The 25,459-nt window shown below is 39.5% G+C and overlaps 1 protein-coding gene across 1 annotated transcript in view; it reads right to left on the bottom strand.

Moving 5' to 3' along the window:
* Positions 1-25,459, bottom strand: part of ILRUN (inflammation and lipid regulator with UBA-like and NBR1-like domains) — a 91,124-nt gene that overhangs the window by 47,775 nt on the left and 17,890 nt on the right. Inside the window, exons 2-3 of the mRNA XM_044255020.1 lie at positions 7,152-7,306; positions 551-748 (exon numbers count right to left, since the gene is read on the bottom strand). Coding sequence (XP_044110955.1) covers positions 551-748; positions 7,152-7,306 — 353 coding nt within the window. The remainder of the gene's footprint in view (positions 1-550; positions 749-7,151; positions 7,307-25,459) is intronic.

The following is a 25,459-nucleotide window of genomic DNA, read 5'->3' as shown; positions in this document are numbered from 1 at the left end:
TGGAAACTGGGTAGTCTCTGATTTTCATTTTCTCTGGAGTGGGTGAAGAATAGACAGGGTTGAAGCACAAACGAAAAAAAGGAAAGAAGAGGCAGTGCAGCTCACTCTGCTCAGTGAGTATGGCAACAAAGAGGAGACAGGTGCTGACGGGCGCTCTGCTTGGGAGAAGGACGCACACTTTGAGCATTATCTTTTTTTAGAGGACTTCTATCTAGAGACTCTGAGAACAGGACTGCCTTCAGTATTCTTACAGCACCTACTAGATTGTATAATAAAAAGAGCAGAGCTACTAAATTGCTATTTAGAGATGCATGATATAGATCTCTCACGCACTTCACTAAATTTTAACTAAAGTGCCAGTGTAAAAGGGAGAGCACTAGACAGACCCAATTAGGCGGTCATTAAATTCAAGTCATTTACCTGCACGGGGTGACAGATGAAAGAGGCCACGCCTTTTTATGTCATTTGACAGGCTCTGTGAGCAATGCTGGGAATGCTGTAAGATGTTACCTTAATTCCTTCACCCTGGGCTGCACAAGGACATACTCACCTCCATAGTAGAGTCCTGTAGCAGTGCACATCCGCCACTGTCCCTGATACATTCCTGCTCTGCTGGGGCTGCACATCTGGACGCTGACATCTGCAATCTCTTGGGGCTCTAGCGATCTCACCATCACCATGTTCACATGTCCAAATTGGTCTCCCCCGACATATTTAAGACAAACCCCTGGAGGCCAGGCCTCTGCCCCTGAGTTCAAGCAAAAGAAAAAAATGTTAGGCAATTAGTGGTCCTAGGATGGGTGCAGTTCATTACAAAACTGTAGAAGAGCGCTCTCTCTCTTTTGCACATACGTGAACATAGCCACATATCCTTGAGCTACATAATGTCACAAGACTGGCCAGAAGGAATTATCAGAGTTAACAACCTCTGACCAACAGTCTATCCCTAAGATAAGGCACATATGACCAAAGCAAGGCAGTTCCTCAAGAAGATGCGTTTCAGGGCACCCCAGGGGAGGTCACACATTACACTGAATCCATGGAATCTGAGAATGATGTTCATGAAGAGCCATGGAAATGAAGCACAGACCCACATCTTTGGAGGCCTGCTTTCTTCACTAGGCGGTAACACATGCCTATTTTCATGAGAACTTTTTAAGCTCACATTCTAAGTAAAAATACATCTGATTATCCCCAGTTTTTCTATCAAGGCAAGTGGATGAAACATGTGAGGGATAATTTCTATATTCCTTTCATTTTAAAATATTTCCCCTGATGTACGACTTTTCCTTCTGGAATCCTTAACTATGCAAAGACCAAGGTGCAAGAGATTCTGCATATACGAGACAGAGAGTCAAATGAAAGTTTCCTTTTCAGGTTCAAACAGTAATGGGATAAACTCCCCTAGTCAAAACACATTGAACTGTGGTCTCAGAGGTGATGACACCAGCCAGAAGTACGGGTACAAAGGACAGGAATGGCAATACAGGGACAAGGCACTGGCAGGAATGTTCTTCCTCCTTTGGCAGTGATAAAGATCTTATTTGGGTCCCTCCTTCTGTGTACCTGTTTCCATGCAAACTAACTCAAAATGAGCAATCCATATATTGGCTTGTTCTGACAAGTCACAGGGCCACAGAGAGACTAGAGGTTATCTTTCCAGGGAAGTCTCTTCAATATATTTCTTTTTACTGTAGACAGAAACCTCTGTATCTTTTGGGGGTATATATACATCCATTATAAAAATAAATCACCATGAAAAGGCAGACATGGCAGGAATCTAAGGACAAAGCACACTTGAAATGTGTCTCCTGAGAGTCTTCTAGGATGCCTTGGTTCCTTGTTCTCAAAGTGCCAGACTGGTTTTGATACACCCAGTGAAAAGTGAACCAGAGAGAAAGGCAGCTACAGCTCCATGGCTGAGCTCGCAGCCCCGTAATGAGCGGCACACTCTGTGGCTCTTGCACCTTAAGGGGTGGCAGAGGAAGCAGTTGGCAGTGTTTTGTCAGACCCACTTAAAAACACACCTGCCAGCAAAGTGCCCTCTTAAGTTAACACCATAAAGGGCAACTGCTGCTGGTGGAAAGCTTGTGGATGATACCCTGGCCAGACATGCAAATTGTTTCGCATTTCTGGGGCCTATGGTCTTGGCGAAAGCATATTTGTCTGAGGTCAAGAATAGTAGCAGCTGGCATGGAGGACCTTGGAAAATGTCAGCCTCTTTAAAGACCCAGACCCAGGAGGAAAATTCAACTGCTGTGTTAGGGGTGAATTCACAATTATTCTTTCAAATGCACACACACAGATGCACAACACCCATAATAAGACAACATGTGTTTGTATGAAAACCCAAGAACGTGTCTGTTTTTGAACTTCTAAGAAAGTAAGGAAAACCAAGACTGTCTGGGTGCGGGAAATACTTGGCCGTCCTGAGCAGACAAGCACAAGCAGCTGAGGCAGTCAGAGCTCTCAGCTATGCAAAGAGGGAGTGCTTCTGTGCTCCCTGGAGATCAAGTTAGTTGGTAAACATTAAGTGATTAACATGTTATGCAGCTAGGGTCTTGATCTAATTTTTTAGTACGCCAGACCCTTTATTCATGTCGTGCCTGAAGAGCTTGTTGGGAGAAAAAATTGGATGAATTATCCACCATCAACTCTAAGTGTAAAGTGAAGAACCAATCATTTACCTTCTGAGACTTACCAAGCACTCATTACAGCATTTAGCTCTTACAGTCTAGTAAGTCAGGTAACTCTAAAAAGGTTAAAGATACCAGTTCTTAATACAGATGGAAGGGAGGAGCACCTGGGTGGCTCAGTGGGTTGAGCCTCTGCCTTAGGCTCAGGTCATGATCTCAGGGTGCTGGGATGGAGCCTAGCATTCAGCTCTCTGCTCAGCAGGGAGCCTGCTACCACCTCCATCCCCGTCCCACCTACTTGTGATCTGTCAAATAAATAAATAAAACTTTAAAAAAAAAAAAAAGGAGGAAGAAGAGAAATAGTGTTAAGCTATATGGACCATCAGCATACCTAAAATCTGAATTTGAGAAATGTAATACAACAGGGCTTCAAATTAAGTCTCAGTTACAAACTGGCTTGATGGGGGACAGATACATCTAGAAGAAAGGAAAGATTAACCTATGTTTTATGACTTTCCAAGTTAAGTATCACAAAAACACATATGATCAAGGCTATGACTCTTCAATTATCATGGGAATATAATTTTATTTAAAAAAAAAAGTAAAAACAAAACAAAAAAACCCTGACATGGCAATTTTGAGATGACAGAGAACATGGCAAAAATGAAATAAAAGTCCATCAGTTCCAGAAAGCCTTGACTTACTAGGGATAAGTGATTACACCAACAGCTGGGAGATAACAATGAACATCCGAAGATCAATGAGGAAGACAATCCTTAATGAAGATCCCCTATTCTTTTTAATCCCTAGAAGTCTGGAGACTGCATTTCAAATTGAGCTTCAGGCAAAAACGGGAACGTCATTGATCCTGTCACCATTTTCTTCCCATACCTGATGTAAAGTGACTGGAATATAACAACATCTGCTAAATGGATGAAGCAGAATTACCTTCTCTACAGTTGAGCTGAAGAGAAAGGCACAGAAATTAACTATTTTAAGGACCCAAAAGTAAATGGAGAAAACAGTTGTTCTTTTTCAAGTTTTCTCAACTCATGCTTTATGTTCATAAAAAATAAAGTTGACTGTGAAGCCACTGCCTCACATGACAATCACCAACTACTTCCCCAAAGTCCAAGAAATACAGTGTTGCCATAACGTGCTCAGCTTAACATTCATGATGGCTGCACAACAGAGGGTGGTTGTAACAAATAAGAAGCTAAAGCATTGATGAGGGAAATTGTTCCTTTTCACATTGGAGGGGCAGTTTCAAATTTTTACTTTCAATTTTAATTGTAAGGTTTCCTGTTGAAGGTTCCCAAGCTTCTAAAATTTATATGGTGCCAAAAGCTTGGGTCCTGGGATTCCGCATCTAAGTCATTAAATGTCTGGCTTCTGTTTTTCCATGGTCTTAAAAGTTGAATTTTAAACAATGTGTGACATTAGCTTCTTTGGGGAAACTGCCAGGACAGCTATATGTAGTTCCTGCCAATCTCATCTGTTGTATATTCAAATGCCTGGCATGCCTAAAACATGAGAGCAGAGAGATACCATGAAAATTACTTATGAAACTATTTCAGTGAGCACTTTTCTCTTAAGAGAAGATTATGAATGAGAGTAAAAGAGCCAGAGGAGAAACAGCTAAGGCCTGTTGTATTTCTGAGTTACCCTACTTCCAGAAAGAACTTATAGGCCAGATGAGAATGATGCTGAAGAACAGTACACGTTAAAAAAAAAAAAAAAAAAAAAAGTACACATGCATGCTTTCCCTCTCTCTCTTTACTAACATACCTATCGCTTAGTTATACAAGGCCAGGTTCTTCTTAATCAAATGGTAAGCATGTAGCTGATAGATACAAAACTATTTGAAAATGGATGAACAACTTTCAAAAGGATAAAAAAAAAACACTATGTGTTCAAAGTAACCTGAAGGGTAAAATCGCCAGCCAATTGTTGCCCAACTCTTCAAGAAGTGTTCAGGCACAAGAATGGCCTTTCACAGGAAAAAAGACTGAAGATCCAGAGGCTGTTTTAAACTGGACTTTTGGGGCGCCTGGTTGGCTCAGTGGGTTAAGCCGCTGCCTTTGGCTCAGGTCATGATCTCAGGGTCCTGGGATCGAGTCCTGCATCGGGCTCTCTGCTCAATGGGGAGCCTGCTTCCTCCTCTCTCTCTCTCTGCCTGCCTCTTTGCCTACTTGTGATCTCTGTCTGTCAAATAAAATTTAAAAATAAATAAATAAATAAACTGGACTTTCCACGCAATACCAAGTGGAAAAAGCAGCCAGCCCCACCAACACAGCTTTTCTCCAACGTGAAAGAAAGGTAGGCTTTTTGGGGTTCTGATTTGACATTTAACCATATCAATCCCTCCCAATCCCCCATTAAATGAAGAACTGCCTGGTGAGTAAGCAGATGTATCGAGATTTCTAACATAAAAAATGATTTCTGCGACAAAAGAGTATCTCAAATATTTTAGTGGTACTCTAAGAACTTTTAATATTTAAAAACACTATAAAGAATTCACAGAAAGGCAGCCATTTTAAGTGTTTTCACTATAAATAAGCAAAGTCTTAATTTTTTTAACCAAATAAAATTGAATTCATGTGAAGTTTAAAAAGCAGTTTTGATTAGCAACTAGCAGGTTTTAGTAATTCCAAGAAAGAACATGATGAACAGAAGCTGAACTTAAGAGACTGTTTTAGGGGCACCGTGGTGACTCAGTCAGTTAAGCACCTGACTCCTGATTTCAATTCAGGTCAAGATTTTGGATCACAGGATCGAGTCTCATGTCAATCTGAGACGGGCTCTGCTAAGTGCAGAGTCTGCTTAGGATTCTCTCTCTCTCTCCCTCTCCTACTGCCCCTCCCCATGTGCGCTCACTCTTGAGCACATACATACATATATACATACGTAAGATCTTAAGAAAGAGAGGGATTATTTTATATTTTTAAAAGCCCACATCAGGAAAAGTAAGAAATTAAGCCCCCCAAAAAGCAAAGAAATAAGGCAAAAAATAATTAAGCTTTGAAAAAAAGAACTTCAAGAAAAATAGAAAACATGGCTACTTTTCCATATAGCCAAGTATCTCTCAAACAATGCCCTACACTGTTACAACCAAAAGGGAAAAGATGCTAATGAAAATCTTACAAAGCCACAAATGTCTCCAGTCATCTACAACATTGGATTGATCCAGATTATATGCGTTTCCTCAGTGACACACTAAACTTTCATCCAAGGGAGAGTTACTTTTAATTAAGTCAGAAAAACTAAGAATAACAATTTGGTACATTAATTACTATATAAAAGGCTAGCTTAGTCAATCTTTCCCCATCATAAAAAAATTAAAGTACAAAGAACTAAAAAGTAAACAGTCAATAAAAGGTCACTTTTACAGGTTTATTACATCAACTCACATCAGATCACCTTGCTAGATAGGGTTCCCCCCCACACACAGGTTTTTAGCTAAATATGCCTTCTGCCTAGTTTCCATCTCTCAGAATTCCTTGTTAAGCCCTCAGTAACAAGGAGGTTAAAGCATTCTGATCTGATCAGCAGCATGAGTAATTATTGCATGAGACAAGCAACACTAAACCCACTCAAATTTAAAAAGTCATTACAAAAGAATTTAACAAGCAAAAGGTAGTGTTACCAGACACATATTCAGATCCTTCTTTCAAAGAACTATTTCTAACTTATTTTTAATTTTTCTTAAAGTCAGCAGTATATTACAATAATGCTTCTAAAAAACTCTCAATCTTTCCATCTTTCCCATTCTGAGCAAATCCCACATTTCTTACCCTATTTTTCAAAGTTGGTATTAACATTTCAGAGAGATCTCAATGAAATTTCATAAAGAATCATCCTTGCACCTACAAAGAAAAGAGCTTTCAAAAGAGCAGATGCTCACAGCTCTTTCTAACCACCTTGTTCTATTCAAGGATGTACCTCCTCTAGCCTGCTGGAAAGAATGGAAGATTAATTAGAGCAGAATTAAAATGATGGAGTAGAACTGTACAGGTGGAGATAATACCACCACCACACACAGGCCTAGTTCCTGGAATCAAATGAATATTGAATTGTTTAGAGACGATCAAGACCTCAATTAAAAAAAAAAAAAAAAGATCTGAATTATTTTTTCCTGATCTAGGGCAGGGGACATTTCACTGACGTTTGGTCATCACACCAGTACAAAAAAGTATTACATCAGGGTGCCTGGATGGCTCAGTCTGCCTTCCGCTCAGGTCATGATCCCAGGGCCCTGGGATCAAGCCTGGCATCAGGCTTCCTGCTCAGTGGGGAGTCTGCTTCTCCCCCGACTCCCTCTGCCCCTCCGCCCGCTCCCTCTAGCTCTCTCTCTTAAATAAATAAAATCTTAAAAAAAAAAAAAGTACTACATCATGTATAAGAAAAAACTCAGAGTTACAAAAGTATATAACTTAAGCTAAAACATTTCCTTGTTTGTTTTAACTACTAAAAAAAGAAAATAGGGCAATGAAGAACTGCCCGTTATCCATTTACCGGAATTCTGGATCCGCCATGTCTTTATAAACTGAGTATCAGGAGGTATCGACTCCCCTTCTCCTATGGTGACATCTTCAACAAACGACATAGAGGGCACACTGATGTTTGGGCTCTCAAAGTCATAATAGGCGCCAATTGCTGCTTGTAGGTTCCTACAAACAAAAAGAAAAGGCAGAAGATTTTACTTTAGTCCTGTCCAGGGTATATTTTACCTTGACTGTCAAAACAAATGGAAAAAGCCTGTTTCTCACAGTTTGGTATTAGAACAAAGGCTTCTGGTATATAAATTTTTAGAGTCACTGATTCTGAGGATCAACAGAAAAAAACAAACCAAGACCAATAAACTTGAGCAGCACTCTCCTCTCAAGTGCCCACATAAAAAGTAAGAAGACACTTAGCACCATCAGTAACAGGATGAGGAAACCTCTTGCCCACAAGGATAGCAAGTATGGGTGAGGAAGTAAATTAAGAGAGTGTTCCTCTATAACCACGATGGGAATTCAAAAAAACTCTATTTTAAAAGATATTCTAATTATTTAATTTTTTTGAAAAGGCAACACATGCAGATAGTTCAAAAAGTTTTATACAGTGAAAAACAGCCATCTTTTCTCTTCTTTCCTACACACACAAACACACACATAAACACATGTAACTGCTCACACTACCTTCTTCAGTATCCTTCCAGAACTTCCTTATGCGCATACAAGCAAATAATACATATTCTTATTTCTCCCCCTTTTACACAATTAGTGGCATATTTATTATACAATGCCCTCTGCTTTAGTACCACGGAAACATTCCTATGTCAGTACATAATGAATATCCTGTTTTTTATAGCTGTATCCATTGAACAGATACATCATTATGTCTACTTCTGAGCTTGTTTCCAATCTTTAATTCTTCCATAAACAGGCTTAAGCAAACACTGTTTTTACATACATGCAAGTGTATCTGTAGGATAAATTCCTTTAAGTGATACTACTGCTGGGTCCAAGGGTATACATTGGTGGTTTTAACAGATAAATTCTAAACTTTCCTCCATAAAGTTGTACACTTACTGCTCCCTTCAAGAAAGTATGAGTGTCTATTTCCCCATTTGTTCATCAACAGTGTTCTTCCAAAGTTTTGGATTTGTGTCAATCTGACAGGTTAAAAATAAGATCTCAGTGAGAACTTAAAACGGTTTTCTCTCGTTGCACAAAAAGTTAAGTATCATTTACATGTTTATGAGCCGTTCGTAGTTTCTGTTCTGGAAGCACAATTTTATAAATGATGGTGTTCTTTTTAATTACTCATAAACCCCCTTATGTCAAAAGGAACTACCAAGCACACAAGCCAAAGTCCCTAATTGAACTGAAACACATGACTGACAGTGCATTCATCCATGCCAGAAACCAAATGCCACTAAGGGGTTTAAGCAAGCTGTGTTCATTAGAGAGATCAAAGAAATTGCTAGTAATTACATTAACTGCTCCTCTTAAGATCTTAAACTAGTGACATCATCTCCAGTCCCCACAGCAGACAACAACACAAATTGCATTTTTCTAAACATAACCCAACCATAAGCCCAATGGATTCAGTGGGTTGTTTTTAATTATGCACAAACATAGCATGAAAAAAGCTCTGACAGTATATAACTGTTCAACAGACATACTATTAACAGCAAATACTTTTCTGCTGGGGGCCTGCCTGCTCCTCCAGGTGTTTGCAGCTGCCAGAAAGGAAGGCTATATTTAGAGCAGCTGCCTCAGGTCAAGCCTCACCCAATGGTAGCTTGTCATTTTAGTCAGTAATGACTGGAATTACACCACCACCAACTGCCTGCCTGTTGTGTGCGTACGAGATAAAATTTACAGGGAGCAGAGCTGGGCCAGGGGCCAAACTGCGTGTTTGCCTGTCCATTCAATAGGAAGGCTTGGACTTTGGTCTTCCCAGCAACTTCCTTCTGTAGCTGAATGTGACTGATCAAACCTGGTGACGCCCAGTCTCTACCACCGACAAAGAGGCCCTAGGAATGTACCTGGAATCAGCCTTACATTTCGGAATTAGGGACATAATGAGGAAAAGAAAAGTGAGCCTAGTTTTTTGTTCTTCTGAAAACTTTTTGTAAAAGCTATGTGTCCATCCTTTTATAAAGGTAATTTTTCTGCTGCAGGAACTCCAGCAAGTAGCCTGCTGAACTGTTCTCTGTTCACTTGGCTGTAAAATATGCTTGGGAGGGAAGAAACTATTTGTGCACTCAGGACAATTGCCAATTCTCATCCCCAGCATGTGTCATATTTCACCACTTGGCTCTGCCTGATATCAGAAAGGACTTAAGACCACTGCAGTAGAAAGATGAACACATTCACCTATCCTACTTAGACAGATCCGGCCGCGTCAAATCTTGTTTCACACAGCCAACTCACCCCACAGCCAAGCCAACAAAACTATTTTATTTACACCTGCTTTGTATAGGTAATTCAGCCAGAGAAAGATTAAGAAACACTTTTAAAGCCCAAAGTGAAACCGAAAGTAGTGAACTGGACTCCTGGCAGGAAGTAGGAGTAGAGGATGACAAAGCAAATTAATTTCCCAAGTACAAGGCCAAGTGTGGACTTTAGCCCAGTGGCGCTCTAACCCATTCAGCAGGTACACAACTTAAAAAGGGGGTACACAGCTTCCTGGCACTTGGACCACTTAGATCACCACCTTACTGGGCCAACCACTGGCAGAAATAGACCAAACAGCTCCAAATCAGTGTGAGAACAAGCAGATATGAGTGCATGTATTCCTGTTCAAATCAACACACTCAGCTATTATTAGCCAACAAGAAGTTATATGTGAAAGAGAACTGGCTGAGGAAATGGGAAAAGGAAGAACAGGGACTCCATATTCGGCCCAGTCTGAAAGTTTAAACTTCCAGTTTCCTCCAGTTTTTGCTCAAAGAAGTTTTTAATTTGATTTCAGACAAAACCAAAAGGACCCTGAAGAACAAAGGCAAGCAATGTAACTGAGGAAAAAGGCATGGGCCAAGATGATGGTGATGGCTATGAATATGCCTAATGCCACAGAACTGTACACTGCAAAATGGTTAAAATGGTAAAATTTAAAATTGCTTTGTTTGGAGGCAGCTCCTATGCCTGGCTGAACAGCTTTGAACAAGCGGCTATGCATCTATGTCCGCTTACTCATCTACAAAACTAAATTTTTTTATCAGAAGGATGGCTTATATTTTATATTACAAAGTTAGGCAATGATAAGATTGGCTGTGAAGACTGGATGAGACAATGTGTGTAAATGCCCTGGGGTCAGCATTCAACCAATATTTAACTAATAATGAGCACTTACCCATGTGCTAGGCACTCAATCCGAGACTAGGGATAGGACAGAGAGCAAGATGGGCAAGGCCCCTACCTTTACACAGTATAGTCCAGCAGACTTCAGCAAGCCAGAGACATTCAAAAAGGGTATCTCCAACTGTCTCTCCCACTGAGGTTATCAGCCCAAGGCAGCTTTTCCTACTTCAGTGAAAAATGGGTTTGGTGCACAACAGTTTCAAATGCACTGATAATCAGGTTAACCTGATTTGGAGCAGAAGGATTTGGATGTTGGTATGTGCTCCCTAATAAAATGCAATTTTGTAACCCAAAAGCAATACTGTCCAACATTAATTTTATAGAGAAACCCACAAATGCACTGACAGGTAAATAACTTGTCCCATGCTAGACCATCAATTAGGAGGATTTATTCAAAGGCATAAATCTTTTAGCTTATCCAGAACTTTCCAATTATCTAATAATATTCTGAACACCTTTCTTAAGAACATAATAATTACCATCATGAATTCCTTTTTTAAATTATTTATTTATTTATTTGAGAGAGAGCCAGAGCAAGAGAGCACATGAGTGCACAGGCACCTATGGGGGTAAGGGGCCAGAGGGAGAAGGAGAGAATCTCAAGCAGACTGCTCCCTAAGTATGGGGCCTGGCTCAGGGCTCAATCTCACAACCCAGAGATCATGACCTGAGTTGAAATTAAGAGCTGGACACTTAACCAAATGAGCCACCCAGGCGCCCCCACCATCTCATGAATCCTATAAACAAATGAGTTATGGGGCGCCTGGGTGGCTCAGTTGGTTGAGCAGCTGCCTTCATTCGGGTCATGATCCCAGGGTCCTAGGATCAAGCCCCGCATTGGGCTCTCTGCTCAGCAGGGTGTCTGCTTCTCCCTCTCCCTCTGCCTGCCACTCTGCCTACTTGTACTCTCTCTCTGTCAAATAAATAAAAATCTTAAAAAAACAAACCAAATTACTGTAACCCTCCCCAGATGAATTATTGAAAATGGCCAAGCATCTAATCTAACAAAAATTCACATAGTTTGCACTATGTATAAATACACAGGTCAGATTACCAATCTTATGAAAGAAGAAAGTCTTCTATCTGCTGAATATATAATCAGGAACATCACCCAAAAATATGGGGGTAGAAAAGAGTTAAGAAAATCAGGAAATCAGAATTAAAAAGGGGATGTCAGAAGACTAAGCAGATTCTCAGGAAAATAAGATTAGATAACCTTCTCTTTCCATTCTCTAAATAAGAAACTAAAAAAGATCCGAATTAGTCATGAGAAAAAGAAAACTAGCCAAATTCTGGACACAAATTAAAATGGGAAATCAGAATAACGAACTGATCCAGTTAAGCACGAACAGCATCTCTGGGCTGTGAGCAATACTTAACTCCGAACCACAAGAAGTTTCTCACCTCTGGAGTAGCAATAATACTCTGCTAAGGCCACAAGACCACTCTAATGTGACTGAAATTATCTCTGAACAACTGAAACACCAGACTAGAAAAAGGATCAGCAAAGTCGAAAACGTTCTTAATAGGGCTTTCCAACATCAACTCAAGGGGAATCAAATGTAGAAGATGAGAAAGGGGGGTCAAAAAATAAGTATTTGTGACTACCGTGAAGAAACTGAGAATTTCATGAAACCAGAAAGAGGATGGCAGGTAGGCAATAGGAATTGGGCTGAAGAAGGCTCAGCATTTTGGATGATACTATTTAATATGTGAAGACTATGAGAAAAAACATAGAAAGTTTCAGTAAGAGGAGTAAGTTCACACTAGCATTTACCGGCTTCTTAGAGCCCCTAGCAAGTCCAAGATTGTTTCTTCTCTCTTCTTTTCCTGTCTATTTGCTGATCCATTAATTTTATTAATTTTTAAAACTGGTCCTTCTAACTACCATCAGCAGTTACACCCTTTCCAAATAGAAAGTAAAGAACAAGCATTCTGCCGTGAAAAGACAAGAAGGTGGTAGCACTGTTCCTAGATACATGGTCCTTGAAGTTCTTGATTGGATTCCAATTCCTTAAAAACACAAAAGAGGGTTATAAAAGATACATCTGGGGGCAACTGAGGACATTTAAACATAGGCTAGGTATCTTTTACTAATAAAAAATTTTTGTAAAGTCTCTTCCTATCTTAGTTGTGGTTATTTAAGAGAATTAGTAGAAGCATGCTGAAATATTTAAGGATGAAGAGTTTTGATGTCTGCAACTTTCAAATGATTCAAAAAATATTTACACAGAGAAAACAAATTATGACAAAAACGTTCATCACTGTTGAATCTAGATGGTAAGAATAAAGGTAAACACTACAATTCTTCAAAATTTTCTGTAGGTTTGAAAAGTTTATACTAAAAAGGCAAATGGAAAAAAGTGAGAGAGAGAAGGTATCCTTTTTTCCCCCTCCTGGAAGTCAAGAAAATTCAGTGAAGAGAATTACTGCAACTGCCTTGCGAACATGAAGAGACCTACCAGGAACCTCAGGGGACCTAATGAGGATGTGCCTGATAAGCTAAGGATGCAATCAGAGGGAAAAACTGTTGTGTCCTTGATGATATAAACCACTAAATTAAATCTGGAAGCCCCAGAGTCAGCTTACATTGGGCATTCTTGTCATCTGAGATAATAAAACTGGCTTAGTGTTTGTTTCTTTAGAAAGCAAGCAAGCAAGCAGATTCTAAGTACTGAGCAAATTCAACTCCAGCACTGAAGAAGTTTCGTTTCTAAGTGCCTTTGACTAATGGGTCATGATCAAACTATTTTTCCTCTTTTTACAAAAATTGAGGTGAGAGTCACATAACATACAATTAACTAAAGTATCTAATTCAGTGGCATTTAGTATTTTCACGGTGTTGTGCAACCACCACCTCCCTCAAGCTCTAAAACTTTTTCATCACTCATACCCACTAAGAACACCCCATACCCATTAAGTAATCATTACTCATTCCTCCTTTTCCCATCCCACCCCCGCCCACCATTCCCTGGCAACAACTAATCTTCTGTCTCTATGAATCTGCCTATTATGGATAATTTACATAAAGGGAATCATATACTACGTGGCCTTCTGTGTCTGGCTTCTTTCACTTCGCATAATGTTTTCCAGCTTCATCCCAAGTTATAGCATGTTAATAAGTATTCTATTCCTTTTTATGGCTTACTAATATTTCACGCTATGTACACACCACATTTTGTTTAACCATTCATCTGTTGATAGGCATTTGGGTTGTTCCTACTTTTTGATTATTATGAGTAATGCTGCTACAACCATTCATATACAACTATGTGTGCAAGTATATGGCTTCATTTCTTTGGATACATAACCTTTGAGTAAACCTGCTAGGTCATATGGTAACTCTATGTTTAGCTTTTTGAAGAATCACCAAACTGTTTTTTGTAGTAGCACAACCATTTTACATTTCCATCAACAATGTACAAGGGTTCCTTTTTCTCCATGTCCTTGCCAACACTTTCTTTTCCCAATTACAACTATCCTACTAGGCACCAAGTAGTATCTGATGGCTCTGATTTGCATTGCCTTAATGACCAATGACCTTAAACATTTCTTCATGTACTTGCTGGCTGCATATCCTCTTCAGAGAAATGTCTCCTCAAATCCTTTGTTCATTTTTTGACTAAGCTTTTATCTTCCTGCTGTTGACCTGTAAGAGTTCTTTATATATTCTGGACAGCTTACCCTTATAATATAGATGATTTACAAATAGGCTGGTTTTTCTTTTTCTTAATAATGTCCTTTGAGGAGCACCTGGATGGCTCAGCTGGTTAAGTGTCCAACTCTTGATTTCGGCTCAGGTCATGATCTCAGGGTGGTAAGATCAAGTCCCAAGTCTGCCTCCATACTCAGCATGGAGTCCGGTTGTCCTTCTCCCTTTGCTCCTCCCCCTAATCCCTGCTCAAGTACACTCTCTCAAATAAAATCTTTAAAAAGACAACCATGTCCTGGGACGCCTGGGTGGCTCAGTTGGTTAAGCAGCTGCCTTCGGCTCAGGTCATGATCCCGGTGTCCTGGGATCGAGTCCCACATCGGGCTCCTTGCTCGGCAGGGAGCCTGCTTCTCCCTCTGCCTCTGCCTGCCTCTCTGTCTGCCTGTGCTCGCTCTCTCTCCCTCTCTCTCTGACAAATAAATAAATAAAATCTTAAAAAAAAAAAAAAAAAAGACAACCATGTCCTTTGATACACAAAAGCTTTAATTTTTATGAAATCCAATTTATCTAGTTTTTCTTTCATTACTCATGCTTTTGATGTCAAATATAAGAAACAACTGTCAAATCCAAGGTCATGCAAATTTATCCCTTTGTTTCTTCAGGTAGTTTGATTGTTTCAGCTTTTATTGTTCGCCACTGATCCATTTTAGTTAATTTTTGCATAAGGAGTAAGGTAGTAGTCTAACTTGATTCTTTTGCCTGTGGTTATCCAATTGTCCCAGCACCACACGTTGAGGAAGATCAAAGATTTTTAGGAGAAAAAAACAGTTGGGCAAACTCTTGGGTATGGGTGGGATCCTGCCCTAGTAAGACCCTCGCCCTGGGTGACACATGGCAACTGCAATCAATGTGATGCTCAGATTTGGGAAATCAAATGGAAGAACAAGTGGAGACATGCATAGCACACCACCTTGAGTCGAGTATGGTAATCCTTATGCTCAAGATCACCCTAAATACTTCCTATTCCCACTAGTTTCTAGGACTAAATAAAGCAACAACATTTATCTAAGGATCAAATTACAAGATAAGCACAAAGTTTTTCCCTCTCTGCCTATCAGTAAGTATGCAGTATTTACCCATTTATTTTATTTAAGTTTTAACTCATTCATGACTGTAGGTACTGAAAACATAAAGATAAATAAGACAAAGTCTTTACTACAAAGAAAAGCTAAGTCTATTAAGAAAGATTTGGGAACAATTAATCACAACTCAATGTGGTAAGTGTCAGAGGAGAAAAATAAGCAAGGGCTATGAAAGTACAGAGGAGGAAATACCTAATTCAAATTAAGGCATCAAGGGAAAGCTTCATTGAGGGAAAGGTAGAGTATCAAAACTGATGGTCTCGTTAACCACTTGAAGGAGCAGTGAAGGAGCAGTTAGAGGGAGAGAATGTGCAAAGGCACACAGATGAAGGAGGGCTGTATTCCTCTTTTCTCTGGGAACCGCCTTCCATGTCCCCAGGAGAACAGATATAAAATAAGACAAGAACCTAACATGTTGGTAAATGACTCTGCTCCAAACCACAAAGGATTAGTCCAGGAATGAACACCTGATCCAAAGCAGAATCAATCTCAATGCTTCCCTGAGAATCTTCACACTGGAGCCGAGAGAAAGCAATCTCTCCTTGAGTACCTGGAGCACTAAAGAGTCATATTTTGCCCACTGGAAAAGGCACAGAAAAGCAGTCTTCAGAGAAAAAAGACCACAAACCCACGAACAACCAGAAGAGAGAGGCCTGACAACATTCAAGTCCCTGGTTCTGGCGGTTTCTGAAACCCAAATGAATTTCTTTCTTTCTTTCTTTCTTTTTTTTTTTAAAGATTTTATTTATTTATTTGACAGACAGAGATTACAAGTAGGCAGAGAGGCAGGCAGAGAGAGAGGAGAAAGCAGGCTACCCGCTGAGCAGAGAGCCAGATGCGGGGCTCAATCCCAGGACCCTAGGATCATGACCTGAGCTGAAGGCAGAGGCTTTAACCCACTGAGCCACCCAGGTGCCCCCCCAAATGAATTTCTAATTTAGGTTCTAAGATATCCTCACAGTATCTCATTACTGATTCTCATTTTTATTTGAGCTAGTTTGACAGGGTTCTGTTCACCACCTCCAATAAAAGACTGAAGTACTGCAAAAGTGACAAACCCAAAATGTGTAACAAAGTTAAAGTGAAATGAGGCCTCACCCATGTCAGGCTGGGAAGCCCAGTAGTCCTCATGTGTAGCAAACCAGTTGGTTACACTCCATATGCACTCCCAAGCTACATGGAGCTTTATGAACTTTGGACAAGAAAAGAAATTGCTCACAGAAGACTGTGCTAACTTCAGTAAGGGTCTGCAAAAACAATTCAATCTGTGAAACACAATCCAGCCCAATCCAGCCTCGTAGAGAGGAGATGTGACACATAAGACAACAATATAATGATTAAGCAAAGGCCTTTCTGCCTATAAAGCCAAAGATCCAAAACCTCTAGTAGTCAGATAATCACTTTGCTGAATTTCAGCAACTAAATTCCTTGTGCTACTAAGAAATTATGAGACCCTGGATGACTACAATGTAGACAGCCCCTTTCAAAACACTTCTCACAGCGTTCCCTCAAACTGCCATCCCCTCCCCTCATTATAAAGCATTATTTGACAGAAATGCAGTTGGGGGGAAGGCAATATCCAGGGGTGACATTCCACATAAGATTTGAAAAAGCTCTAAATCCAGAATTTTCCAGACCCTGAGGTAGGAAGATAAGCAAAACCAAGGAGAATTAAACCTGGTTGCAGCGATTCTCTTCAGCAATCTCAGAGACTAAAAAGCCTAAATACTACTAGAGTTGGTGGATATCAATGGGAACGAAACAGGATGAAATGGAAGAGGAGGAGTGAACTGCAGTTTCAGAAGAGTTCTCTCAGCAGGAAGCTGGAATTACTGTACTTCTAGTCAAACCCTAGGTCCAAAAAGTGGCATCTTACTGGAAGGGGAAAGCTAAAGCAGCATGGGCCTCATAAAAGGAACTATTTCCCACCCTGTGCCTAGCCCCTTTCTCCTCCCAAGATTGGTCCTAAAGAATGTTGGACATGGGGAATCCTTTTGGGGCAAGCCAGGCTAAAGCCTTCAATCCTCTGCCAGTGAAATGAGTAATAGGGAACCATGAGACTTGCTGATTGTATTACACTGCTTCTACCTGCAGAAGACAGTATATGCTCTGTATGCTTCTGCTTCTATCCCCCAGGATGAGAATAGGGCCTGTCACATAGATGGTGCTTAATAAATGGAATGAACTTGTAACCAAAATACAGTATTTTTCCTTTCTCCTTTTTATCTGGTTTTCTTCTCATGTTCATATATTGGAACTCTAAGAGAGAGGGCAGGGGAATGACAACAACAAAAATCTATCATTTAGCCCACAGGCTGTAGCACCATGCAATAGTTTTATCTGGACCAATCAAGACCAAATTAGGGAAAGCAGAGCTACCATCCTAAGACCCTCAGCTGGCAGGGTGGACACCTTAGACAATAAGTCACAGTACAACAGCTGGACCTGAGTGGGTAGGGGTCATCTCCCACCGGGGAGGAAGAGGAGAGCATCTGTAGTAGTTACTTGTTTAGGTAATGCCCTCACTTCCACGTATGACTCCTTAGGACAGAGTGAGGTCATTCCATAGTTAATGTGAGGGTGGGAGAACCCCAGAATTTGGGACTGAGAGTTTTCCCCACAGTATCTGGGCTATAAATAAACATTTGGGAGCTTTTGACAGTCATGATTTTCTTCACCAGACAGAGACCACTGCAAACAACTACATAGAACATACATAAAAGAAACCTGAGGGGGTGCCTGAGTGGATCAGTTGTTACAGCACGCGATCCCTGACCTCAAGGATGTGAGTCCAAGCCCCACGTTGGATGTGGAGCCTAGTTAAAAACAAACAAACAAACAAAAAAGACAAAGAAAGAAAAGAAAGAAACCTGAGATATTTTAAAGTCCAGTTTTTCCTAAAGCCTAAACATATGCAGGTCTTTGGGTTCTGTATAACATAGCAACATCCTTAATATACCTCCTTCTACTCCAACACACACATCTTTAGCATTATCTAGTTTGAAGTGAGTTTGTTACCTGTAACATAACAGGCCCAGATTCACTCAAAATTACATTGTGTGTCCAGGGATAGTCTGTATGTGTGGTGCAAAGTCAGTTACAAGAGGCAGAAAAGGAACTGGAAAGATAAATTAAAACTTAACTCAGGGGGCACTTGGGTGGCTCAGTGGGTTAAGCCTCTGCCTTCAGCTCAGGTCATGATCTCAGGGTTCTGGGATCGAGCCCCACATCAGGTTCTCTGCTTGGCAGGGAGCCTGCTTCCCTCTCTCCCAGAGCCCTGCCTCTCTGCCTACTTGTGATCGATCTCTCTCTGTCAAATAAATAAATAAAATCTTAAAAAAAAAAACTTAGGGCGCCCGGGTGGCTCAGTGGGTTGGGCCTCTGCCTTCGGTTCAGGTCATGATCTCAGGATCCTGGGATGGAGTCCCACATCGGGCTCTCTGCTTGGCGGGGGGGCTTCCTCCTCTCTCTCTCTGCCTACTTGTGATCTCTCTCTGTCAGATAAATAAATAAAATCTTAAAAAAAACAAAAAAAACAAAAAAAACCTTAACTCAGATCCAGTAATCCCACGTTTGGGTATATATCCAAAAGAACTGAAAGCAGAATCTCAAAGAGTTATGTGCACATCAATATTCAGAGCATTATTCATAATAGCCAAAAGGCAAAAGCAACCCAAGTGTCCATCAATAGGTGAATGGGTGAATAAAAATGGTATATGCATACCATGGAATATTATTCAGTCTTAAAAAGGAACATGTTACATTCTAAAACACGGATGAACTTTGAAGACATTATGCCAAGTGAAATAAGCCATCACACAACACACACACACACAAAGTACTATATCATTCCACTTATATGAGGTACCTAGAGCAGTCAGATTCACAAAAACAAAGTAGAAAGATGACTAACAGGGGCTAAAGGAAAGGGGAAATGGAGAGTTACTGTTTAATGAGTACAGAGTTTCAGTTATGCAAGATGAAAAAGTTCTGACATGCTTAACACTACTGAATTGTATACTTAAAAATGATTACTATGGTGTATGTTATGTGTACTTTACCACAGTTAAAAAAAATTAATTAGGATGGGACCAATATGTTTCATTAAGAAATGTGGACTTCTAAAACCAAAAGAGAACATCTAGGAGTGCCTGGGTGGCTTAGTCGGTTAAGCATCTGCCTTAGGCTCAGGTCAAGATCCTAGGTCCTGGGATTGAGCCCCACATTGGTCTCCCTACTCCACAGGAAGCCTGCTTCTCCCTCTCCCTGCCACTCCCCCTGCTTGTGCATGCTCTCTCTTTCCGTCAAATAAATAAAATCTTAAAAAAAAAAAAAAGAGAGAGAGAGAACATCTAAAGGTTAAAAAATAACTTTATTAAAATATAATTTACATAGCATAAAATTTACCCATTTCAACTGTACCATGTAATGATTTTTTAGTAAAGTTAGAGTTAAAAGTTAAAGTAAAAAAGTAAAGGTAAAAGTTAAAAGTAAAGGTTAAAATTAAAGTAAAGTTGACTGTAAACCAATCACTATGTTTTAGAACACTTTCATCAGTGTTCTAATGCCCATTAATGCACAACTCCTCCATAATATGTAAATGTTAGGGTACATAAATTAAGGCTGCTAATGAGCTGACCTGAAAATGGGGAAATTATCCTGGGTTATCCAGGGGAACTCAATGTAATCACTTCTCTAAGAGTAGTCTGAGGGAACTGGAAGAAAGAACCAGGAAGATCACCACATGAGGGCTCACACAGCATGCTAGCTTTAAAGATGGAATAACGAGGCCATAAGCCAAGGAATGCACATGGCCTCTGGAAGTGGGAAAAGGCAACAAAATGGATTCTCCAGCAAGAGCACAGCCCTGTTAACACTTCGATTTTAGCCCAGTAAGACCCATTTTGGACTTCTGAACTTCATAACTGTAGAAGAGTAAGTTGGTATTTTGAAAAAAAAGAAGTAAGAGGGGTGCCTGGGTGGCTCAGTGGGTTAAAGCCTCTGCCTTCGGCTCAGGTCATGATCCCAGGGTCCTGGGATCGAGCCCCGCGTCAGGCTCCCTGCTCAGCGGGGAGCCTGCTTCCTCCTCTCTCTCTGCCTACTTGTGATCTCCGTCTCTCAAATAAATAAAATTTTTCTTTCTTTTTTTTTTAAAGATTTTATTTATTTATTTAAAATCTTTTTTTTTAAGATTTTTTATTTATTTGACAGAGAACACAAGTAGCAGAAAGGCAGGCAGAGAGAGAGAGAGAGAAGCAGGCTCTGCACTGAGCAGAGAGCCCGATGTGGGGTCCTGGGATCATGACCTGGGCTGAAGGCAGAGGCCTTAACCCGCTGAGCCACCCAGGCTCCCCATTATTTATTTATTTATTTATTTATTTATTTATTTTAAGCATTCTGGGTTCTGTTCATTTGTTTACCATCCTGTTTTGAGTCTTTTGATAACAGAGGAAGGACCTGCACAGAACCCCTTGGAAAATGGATTGAAATAACCTGTTCTGTTGCCCAGATCTCCCCACCAGGCTCTGTGGCAAGCATCCTCTCCCATACAGAAGTCATAGTTCAACGTCCTCTGGACTATGCCTTTTTATTACAGCAGCAAAAAACTATGAATGGTTGGCTATTTGTTTTATTATTCTTTCTCCTTTACTTGTATTTGAAATTATTCATCATAAAAGGAAAAAACTATGAATATGAAAGCAAACTAAAGAAAGATCACAATTAAAAAGGTACTGAGTCATTTCCTTCATCACAACTCCGCTGTCAAGAACTCAATTACTCATTAGAGATGAGTATTTAGGAATAACTCCCATTTTTCTGGTCCCCAATTTAACAGTCTATTGAATAGCTCCTGAAAAGGTAAACAATAACTAGGTTCAGTGCTAAATAAAGTTTTTGAAGACACTAACTAGAACAACGGCCCAGAGGAGACATGAAAATGCACAATACCAAAAACGTCCCGGAATGTCAAACAGAAAATGTGATTCAAACAAAGCTATCTTCATAAACAAAACATCTGTGGTTTATTGTTATTCATGAAACTTTCTTTGGGACATAATTTTAAGTAGCAGTTACGAAGTGATCAGGTAAATCTATAATTAAGTATGATTTTCAAGAGTATGTTTACCTAACAGGAAACTTACACAAGCCAGCAGTGGTCATATGTGTTCTATCTTGCAGCTTAGTCAGAGAAGTAACAAGAAACTTCGGGGGATTTTTATTTTAAAAAAAGGACAAAGTGGCTAAAGGCTAAGTTGTAAACAAACACTCCAGTCTCCATTCTCCAGTCTAGCTGCTGTTTCCACATACAGAGGAAAATGCATGGACTTTGAAAAGAAATACCACACACCTTTTATATACACCATTGATTAAAATGCTCTTCCTTTGAGATTTCTCCATGGCACACTACTGGGGCCAGATTCAAAGCCTCTTCAGTTTCATCTCCTCTAAAGAACAAGGCTGACCATGCCATCCTTTGGAGATCATATAAAAGTCAACCTCAGTGTACCTCATCTCCAAAAATACATACTACGGCACATACCTAAGAGAGAATTTAAAGCCCTTACGTTATCATCTTATTTTCTCCCGTAAGAACAAAAAAGTAAATAAACCTTGACTAAGTTCTATGTAATATGATAAAGCCAATGCAATGTTATCATCACCACCAAATAATGCTACACAGCATTAATGCCAACTCTACTCTTTCTTCAGCCAGCCCATCTCCAAATACTCTATGGCTATATTTGGCTACTCTCTGGTACGTATGAGATAGGTACCTTTAAAAAGCTTACTTACATACTTAAACAGCTAGTAGATTATATTAAATTAGATGGAACTTGGAGAAATGTGATAAAGGCAGATTTTATGATAGCTCAAAAACCTAAAAAGACCAAGCCCCTTTTTCTTTTATACAATAATAAAATGACAGTATAAATATGTAAGAGATTGCTGCCATTTTTCAGTAACCAATCACTGAGAACACACAAGGAAGACAACATTTAAAGACAAGTTCCTTTAAAAGTCCTAGGACAATAAAGCATTGAAAACTTTTTAAAAAGCCCAAAAAAAAAAAATCGTAGGACACTTGAAAACAATCTCACATATTCTGTTAATGTTTTCATGCTCTAGGCAACTAGCTACAGACGAGAAGTAGTCAGGCCTAGACAGCTCATCCAACTATGGCAATTCTTATACATTACAAAAGAAAAGGATTTTTAAAAATAGCTAATTGGGGTACCTGGGTGGCTCAGTTGGTTAAGCATTTGCCTTCTGCTAGGTTCAAGAGCCCAGGACACCTGGACCAAGCCCTGCATTGGGCTCCCTGCTCAATGAGGGGAGTCAGCTTCTCCCTCTACCCCTCCCCTCTGCTTGTGATCTCCTCTCTCTCAGATAAATAAAATCTTTTAAAAAAATAAAATAGTTACTTATGATACTGCATACTTGCCACCAGTTAGACTACCCAAAAAAAAAAAAAATCCACAAAACCATCAAAAAAAACAAAACAAACAAACAAACAAAAAAAGAAAAAGAAAAAGAAAAAAATCTACCTGATTTGGTTCACAAAGAAAAACTAATAAAAACACAGGGAAAAAAATTTTCTGTAGCTTTTTCTGATTCTTTCTAAAAAAGAGTGGTCTCTCAAAGAGAGAAAAGCAAGCAAACACACCAAAATAATGGAAACATGGAAGGAACTTTTATATTTCTAGCTTTACAAAAGTCAAGGGGATCTCTCTCTCCAGCACCTTTTCTCTGGATCTTCTGTAGCTGAGTGTAAAGCAAATACACTTCATGGCACACTATTAAGATATACTAAAAAATAACCAAAAATTTTCTTCTTTCAGCATAAAATCCTTTATGATTTTAATCTGGTAAATTCCACTTAAAAATCAGCAGTATCTTTACAAAAGACTTGCCAACCAACAAATGAAGGAACAAAAGAATTAGAAAACTACCTTTTTGTAACCAAACAACTCAGAGCAGGAATCATCTATGGATACTAATACAGTTGGGAGAAACAGTGCTGGGGGGAAGGATATTCTCAGTCTCTCAGATTACTTATTAATTACAAAGGAAAATAAAAGAGGTAGACACTATCATAACTAAATACTCAAATTCAGCATAATAATGGGACAAAAACTAACAGCATATGCCTCCAAATGTGATACAACAGAAGACAGAGAATCATCCATGTATTATTTCTAACAACAACATTTAACCTGAACCTAACTATGAGGAAGCAATCAGTCTCATCAACAATCAGACTAATCATCAGGACACTCTAGAGGGCAAATGGGCTGAACTCTTAAAAAATGTCAATGTCATAAAACATCCAAATGACAAAGGTGAGGGAAACTTGCTCTAGACTGAAGGCAACTAAAGACACATGACAACCAAATGTAATTTGAGAAGTCTGAGAAGATTCTGGATTTAAAAAAAAAAAACAACACAACACAACAACAACAAAAAAACCACAACAGAAAAACCCTACATTATAAAGAGCATTTGGGGAAGAAATAGGAAAATCTAGATATGGAATATATATTGGGTAATACTATTGTTTCTGTGCTAAATTCCTAGAGAGTGATGAAAATATTGCAGTAATGTAGGATGATGCCATTGCTTAGGAGATATTTGCAGAAGGACCAAGGGGTAAAATGTCATGCTGTCTGCATTTTATCTCAAATGGTTCCAGAAAAAAACAAAAGTGTATAAATCCATACACAGACTTTTCATATATTGCTGGTGGGAATATAAATGGTAGTTACTCTGGAAAAGAGTTTGGCAGTTGCATAAAAAGTTAAATACAAAATAGCAATCCATTCCTAAGTATCTATTCAAAAGAAATTAAAACACACCTCCAATCTTCCTGGAGAATGTCCACAGCAATTTTATTCATAGTAACCAAAAAATAGAAACAATCCAAATGTCCACCTACTGGTAAATGGATAAACAAAATGCTAAACATCTATTCAATGGAATACCACTCAGCAACAAAGATTAAGGAAATACTGATACATAAATAGATGCCTCACAAACATTATACTAAGTAAAAAAAAAGATACAAAAGACCACGTATTATATGAGTCTGTTGATATAAAAAGTAGAGAAAAATAACTACTTAGAGATTAAAAAAAAAAAAAAGATTAGCGGCTGCATGAGGTTGGAGGGTGTAATGGGGATTAACAGTAAACTGGGAGGGGCACCTGGCTTGCTCAGCTGCTGAAGCTTATGATTCTTGATCTCAGGGTTGTAGGTTCGAGTTTGATGTAGGGTGTACAGATTACTTAAAAATAAAATCTTAAAAATAAAAAAACCAGTAAACATACAGAAGAAATCTTACTGAAGTGATGAAAACATACAACTGGATTATAGTGATGGTTGCTCAATTCTTACTAAAAATAAACTATCCATTTTAAATGGGTTAATTTATAATATGTAAATTATGCTTCAGTAAAGGTGCTTAAAAATAAAGCAGATAGGGGCTCCTGGGTGGCTCAGTGGATTAAAGCCTCTGCCTTCAGTTCAGGTCATAATCTCAGCATCTTGGGATCGAGCCCTGCATCGGGCTCTCTGCTCAGTGGGGAGACTGCTTCCGCCTACCTCTTTGCCTGCCTCTCTGCCTACTTGTGATCTCTCTGTCAAATAAATAAATAAAATATTAAAAAAAAAAGCAGATGTGGTAAAAATGGCAATTATATAGGTATTCATGTGTTAGTCTTCAACTCTTCTTCAAGTCTTCTTCAAGTCTTCCACAGTTTTTAAATACTTCAAAATAAAAAGTTGGGGGACAGGGGCACCTGGGTAGCTCAGTAGTGAAGCATCTGCCTTCAGCTCAGGTCATGATCCCGGGGTCCTGGGATCAAGCCCCACATCGGGCTCCCTGCTTCATGGGAAGCCTGCTTCTCCCTCCCACACCCCCTGCTTGTGTTCCCTCTCTCACTGTGTCTCTCTCTCTTCCTCAAATAAATAAATAAAATCTTAAAAAACAAAAGAAGTTGGGGGCATAGATCAGAATGAACTCTGTAAAACACTCCCCCACCCCCAAATTTAGTGTCTGTAACTGCAGATTATTACCTAAAGAAGGTAGAGGATATGCGTAACATGACTGTGAAAGATTGAGGATTAAATAAATGAAGAGCACAGCACTCTGGAATCTAGGGCCAATTTTTACCC

This window comes from Neovison vison, chromosome 1, assembly GCF_020171115.1.
Source record: "Neovison vison isolate M4711 chromosome 1, ASM_NN_V1, whole genome shotgun sequence".
Classification (NCBI taxonomy): Eukaryota; Metazoa; Chordata; class Mammalia; order Carnivora; family Mustelidae; genus Neogale; species Neogale vison.
Note: the sequence above shows the minus strand (reverse complement) of the source record. Positions and strands in the feature narration are given on the sequence as shown.